This window comes from Triticum aestivum, chromosome 5B, assembly GCF_018294505.1.
Source record: "Triticum aestivum cultivar Chinese Spring chromosome 5B, IWGSC CS RefSeq v2.1, whole genome shotgun sequence".
Lineage (NCBI taxonomy): Eukaryota > Viridiplantae > Streptophyta > Magnoliopsida > Poales > Poaceae > Triticum > Triticum aestivum.
Genome location: NC_057807.1, coordinates 89,078,472 through 89,084,237, shown reverse-complemented (window position 1 = coordinate 89,084,237; position 5,766 = coordinate 89,078,472). Strand labels below are relative to the sequence as shown.

Sequence of the window (5,766 nt, the reverse complement as noted above, 5' to 3'; positions counted from 1 at the left end):
AAGGAATAAAAAGATTTCCAGAGGCAGGCATCAGCGTAAGTGATCGCAGACATTTGCAACTGCGCGCTTCATATCATCACAGGTCTCACAAAAGCCACAACAGAATAACCAGAGCAGCCGCGAGAACCAGATCACTGCAACGAGCAATTAATTTCTCCTACTCGATCACCACTTGAAGAATCCACACAAGAAAGCGCGAGTTAAAATCAACAATTTTTCGCCGTCGATTAGCTGAGACAAGCCCTTGAGTAACATATGCACACTCAACTGGGACTAACTGGGAATCCACTTAGATTTAATAAAATTTCAAGTCAACTGAGCTTACATTGAAGAAAATTTCAGTGGAGTAAGTGCTATATGCGTACTACAAGCGGTGAAATACTCCTCTCTTGGTTCTGAAATCATAGCCGTGGCAGACGAATCAGGATGAACATGGCAGACGAATCAGGATGAACATTCACACGGCACGGCTTCACAACTAGTTCTACTGGTACACAAGCTACTCCCAGTTCAGCTCCCAGTTCATTTATTCTACTAGTACAAATTAAGGAGGATGCAACTAGGCTGGAACCTATATAGTTAGTCCAGCAGAACAAACCTGCCATCGACCTTGGTGAACACGTGGACAATCATCATCGCCTTACTCACGCCCTTAATCAGCTCGAAGACGCAGACGTGGCCCTCACGCAGCTTGTTGTCTCGGATGAACTTGGTCCAGGAACTGTAGCTGAAACCCTGTTTTTCCGGGTGGTAGTAGTACCTCGCACACCACGTCTCACTCCGGTTGGGCCTCAGGAGCAGGATTTCATGCGACCTTTCCACGAGATGCTTAGCTGCAAACTTCTCGGGGAAGGTCTGCATATATAGTACATAACATAAGCTATTAGTACAGAGAGTTTTGTCGCAGACGGTTCAAAAAGTCTATCAAAGATTGTTATCTAAACAATCTAGGTATTCCAGTCTGTGATTAGTCGAACAACTGAACTGACCAGCAAGTTGTTCTTGATTTTAACTTGATTCTTCCCCAGGATGGTGACGTATACCACATTGCCCTGTTGGATCAATGCTGACCTGAATATCTCTTCTAGCTCCTCGCTGGTCAGGCCCTTGGCATACTTTGAGTAGTAGTAGTTGGACTTGGACTCAGCATGTTTATGGTCACTCTCAGCTTCCTTGATCGCCTTGCCCTTAACAGGATAATCACACTTGTTTTGAGACTCGGGCTCTTTCCCTGTAAAAAAACAAACAAATGGGCATTCCAAAATGATCCGGTACAGAGACACTAGCTCAATATTGATTCCATGCTGTCTCAGGTTTATGCGTTAGCTGGCTATTAAAGAAAAGAAATCTACTTCTAAGCTGACTTATACATTCTTATCTCTAAGTTGGTGATCCTGAGCGGTGATTTTTCATGTCATATGTGCAGGTATGAATGTGTTCCATACTCACCTCGTAGGTGATGGCCTCCTTCAAGAGAATGAACAACCATTGTCATTTCACCAGCGCTTTTTGATACTTCGAATACACAAACATCACTTTCCCGCAACTCATTGTGGAGAGCGAAGCTTGACCAGCCAGCAGAAAGCATGCCTGAACCATCAGCGGTAACCTTCAAATTGTCTAACCATATGTTGCTCTTACGAGGATGGCAGAGTGTGATGAATTGGTCTTCATGTCGAAGGTATTTGGCAGCATAATCCTTGCAGATGACCTGTTAGAGATGAATGAATCATCTGGCTTTCAAATTATCGAAGATTATAATTTACGGAGAGCTACTATAATTTTAAAAATGCCAACATTAAAGAACAAATTTTGCAGGAGTCTCACTGAATCTGTAGAGGATACTCCATACGTACCAGAGATCCAGACAAACTTGTCTTGTTCATGGCTGTGATGTAGAATGGAATTACAGGCCTAACTTTCTTCACAAGCGCGTCGATTTGTGCCTTCTGAGCTGTAGTCAGATTGCACCCTGTTGCTAGGACATACCGAGGCTCGGTGGTTTCCGGAGGGCCGCCTGACTTCATGGTGTCCTCCGGAGATGTGACACCTTCAGCTGCACAACGCCGATCATCAAGGCATCAGTGAGTAATTACGGAATAGATACCAAGGTAAATGTACATGAAACCCTTCAATTCTTTACCTGATTTCGGTGAAGGAGAGTCCAACAGAGTCATCTTTTTAGTTTTCCTAGGGTTGTTATCACGCGATCCGCCGTCTCGACGCCTTGTTTCCTTCAGGAATAACTGATCATGAGATATACCCCTTTTTTGTACATTAGGAGTGTGGTTCATGACAATGCGGAATAATTCTTTCTCACAACCACTTGGGTCAAATATTAGGACTTTAAAGTGAGAGTTTCCAGTGTAACTGAACACCAGCAAGTCATGCTCTTTTAGTTCATAAGCACTGGCAAATGCTGCCCATCCAGATCTAAGGGTTATCTTGTTCAGATCATTGGTAACCTGAATGTTGTATACATTTCCATCAGGAGCTTCTAGCTTCATAACTTTAGAGATCCTGCCTCTGAAATTGTTCACAAATTTCTCTGGTATGTTCTGCAAAAACAAACAACAAAGCAATCAGCAAATTACATATGTTGATCAAGAAGATATTTCATCAGGACGGCCGGAAGGGCATTGATCATCCAGGGTCTTACCATTTCGTGACAGAAATCGCCAACCATGAACCTCAAGAAATGCTTCTGCCTATCATCCATGTGATGCCAATAGAAATGCACATTGCAGTGCTCGCACCTTCGATGGGACTCACTGTTGCTTGATCCACCATTCTGGCACCGTCTTTCACCCAGCAGCGATCGCTCAAGATGAGTATCTTTTTCTTGGGCATTAGGACCACAGTTCATGAGAACGTGGAACACTTCCTTCTCACAGCAACTTGCAAAATCAAATATCAGAACTTTGAAGTGAGAATCCCCGATGTACCTGAAGACCAGCAAGTAGCCCGCTTTTAGTTCGTAAAATCTGACAAATACCCCCCATCCAGACCCGAGGACTATCTTGTTTAGATCCTTGATAGCCTGAACATTGTATATGTTTCCATCAGGAGCTTCTAGCTTGATAACTTCAGAGATCTGACCTTTGAAATTCTGCACAAACTTCTGTGGAATGGCCTGCAGGAACAAGAAAACAACAAAATTATCATTCTGAGACTGGATAGCATTCCATATGAAGGAGAGAAAGGGTATCGATGCACCAGGACTTGCCAGTTTTTCTTGGAAATTGCCAACCATGCACTTGAAGAAATACTTCTGGGTATCATCCATATGACACCAATAGTAATGTGCATCGCAGCCCTCACATCTTTGAAAGGATTTGCTGCTGATGCTGTGACCACTCCTGTTACCTTGCTCATGGTCTTGATCCGGCGCCATGATAAATATAACTAAAAATGCTGGGGAGTCAAGGGAACAAGATACATCAGCCTAAAATATGAAGATGTAGTACTGTGTGTTATTATGAGAAGTCTGTTCTGACCTCACATCGATGCATCTATTTGATGCCAGATAAATCAAAGAAAGATGTCCCATACTGGAGCATGTTTTTTCAGGACAAACAGAAAGTAAAGTACGCACTTCAGGCGATCTATAGATTTAGCAAGTTTATGATCTACTAGTAGAAAGATAAGAAGCTTCTCTTATCTTTGCAAACAGCCAACACTTTTTTCAGAGTAAAATAGGAAGATGTTGTAACATGTGTTAATATCATTGTGTTCATATCATCAGTATGTTCCAACTTCACATGGATGCACATATTTCATGCCTGATAAATGAAAGAAAAATGTCTAAAACTAGAGCCGTTTTTTTTATTTCAGAACAAATAGAACGTAAGCTATGCACTTCAGTATCCTGCGTGCCACCATAAACATGATCTTAAGCTGCAGCATGTTTATGCCCTAAGGATGTAGAGAGTAGAAGGACCAGAAGGTTCTTACCTTTGCCAAGAGCCAATACTTCGGCAGAGAAGCAGCCAGAATGCCAAGGATGACCAAGCCCAGAGCAAAAGGGCTTACATATATGCAGATACACACCATATCGACTGATACCTGTGGGTCTTGTTCTTGTAGTGCCATCATATCTTGGGTCGAAAAAAGAGTCTCATTTTAAAAGATGTTCAGAAAGATGCAGATGAAAGCATGACACTTGTCTCCAATCGAGAACTTTTGAAATCTGAGCAGAAGGAATCTACTGAAATATGCTAGGATAAGTTTTCCTTTTTAGCAATTCCAAGGAGTAAAGGCCCAGAGAGTGTTGGAGTACAAGTTAGATTCTGTCGGTATCTTGTGGTGCAGTGCAGCCGAGCCTCCATAGCAAAAACGACAACATGGATCAAAACAAGGATGTTGCAAGAAATTCTGCATTGTAGCTTCGGTGCCAATGTTTCACTATTAGCTCAAAAACTACATCATTTATCACTCCAAGGAACAGAACAACAAATAACAAACAGAGCAGAAACTTGACCTGGATTGAACTATTGTTCTATCTGGAACACTATGAAGAAAAAAGAGGAGGTTTCACTTTACAGTGTCGAATCGAGTGAACAGAGCAAGGCACTGCTCATCTGCTGAAGCAGAGCAAGCCAGGTCTAATCAGCAAGAATCTTTCAGGGATGCCCTCGTTTCTAAAAAGGATAAGATCCGCCCGCCGCCTGCGCCGGTATCGGCCTCGGATAACCCAGCGCTAGCGTGACCGGGGGATTCGGTGCGGCGCCGCCTCGATGAGAGCGACTCCGCTGGCACGTGGAAGGCGGGAGCCGGCCTGTTCCCGGCCGCCACGGCGGCGGTAAGGGCCGGCGGGCTGCTCCAGGGCCCTGTATATACGGTACGGTCGGTTCGTATGCGTACGGTAGACCACATAGTTTCGGCTGAATTTGCTGCTCTTCTGGAAATCACGACACAAACAGCGTCCATAGATAGAGTAGAAACAGCAGATCGTCTCTGATCGTTTTTCTCTCCCAGGCAGCTGGAACCCCAGCTGCCCCCAGGAGAGGCCGTCTTTCAGCATCGTCCTCCGGCGGCTCCCCTTCATCGACCACCTCGGTCGTCGGTGGCAGGGGGTCGCTGGATCCATGCGTGTGAATCGTTTTTATTTTCTTGTAGTCTAGATTTTTAGGTTGTTCATCATCTTTACTTCGGCGGCAACGATGACAACACTGAATAAAGATACTTCGAATCCTTCCCTGACGAGGCCATCGGTCCTATGGTTGGGGATGGATTTGGAAACCAGTCTGTTCAAATAATAATGGCGTGGCGGCGGCGGCAATCTGCATCCTCGTGGTGGACCTGTGTCCTCGGGCTCCGCCGTTGCAACGATGTTTGCTCCAGCGTCAGCGCGGAGCTTGGGAGGTAGTCTAGGAGCGGATGCAGATTGTGGTCTGCATCGACGACATCTGGAAAACGGAACGTGTGCTGGGTTCGTGATTCGTGGATGGCAATTATGGTTTTCTCCTTCGGCGTCTTAGTCGTGGTGCAGTGCCAGTGTAGTTCGATGGCGTGTCCGGAGTGTTGTCCCGGTCTGATTTGTTCAACGACAATCGATTCATTTTTGGTGAGCCATCTTGGAGGTCCGTAAAGCTGCATATCAGCGATGGAGCCGCGTCGAGCTCGAGTGAGGAGGTGATCCATTATTCTTTTATTCGGTGTCTGTTGTGGTGGTGTCAGAGGTAGGTGACGAGCGTTGGTGTCAAGCTTAGAGATGTTCTACTATCTTTTTAGAAGTAAATTGCAAAAAACCAGCACAATTGCGTC

At 44.9% G+C, this 5,766-nt stretch overlaps 1 protein-coding gene across 1 annotated transcript; it reads right to left on the bottom strand.

Annotated features, from left to right (window-relative positions):
* Positions 1-341: 341 nt before the first annotated feature.
* LOC123110556 (B3 domain-containing protein LOC_Os12g40080) lies at positions 342-5,075 on the bottom strand. The gene is made up of 8 exons (XM_044531108.1): positions 3,955-5,075; positions 3,227-3,414; positions 2,660-3,133; positions 2,144-2,558; positions 1,857-2,056; positions 1,450-1,711; positions 990-1,231; positions 342-855 (listed from the first exon to the last, which is right to left on the bottom strand). Exons 2-8 carry the CDS (start codon positions 3,392-3,394, stop codon positions 580-582), a joined length of 2,037 nt encoding a protein of 678 aa, XP_044387043.1. The 5' UTR covers positions 3,395-3,414; positions 3,955-5,075; the 3' UTR covers positions 342-579.
* Positions 5,076-5,766: the final 691 nt, after the last annotated feature.

What these genes read in the sequence shown, in the direction of transcription:
- LOC123110556 (XM_044531108.1), bottom strand. Translation starts at nt 3,394, where the DNA reads ATGGCGCCGGATCAAGACCATGAGCAAGGTAACAGGAGTGGTCACAGC. An exon ending in GCAATTTCCAAGAAAAACTG is followed by an intron (nt 3,134 to 3,226) that starts GCAAGTCCTGGT and finishes TTGTTCCTGCAG; the next exon opens with GCCATTCCACAGAAGTTTGT. An exon ending in CTCTCCTTCACCGAAATCAG is followed by an intron (nt 2,057 to 2,143) that starts GTAAAGAATTGA and finishes GGCGTTGTGCAG; the next exon opens with CTGAAGGTGTCACATCTCCG.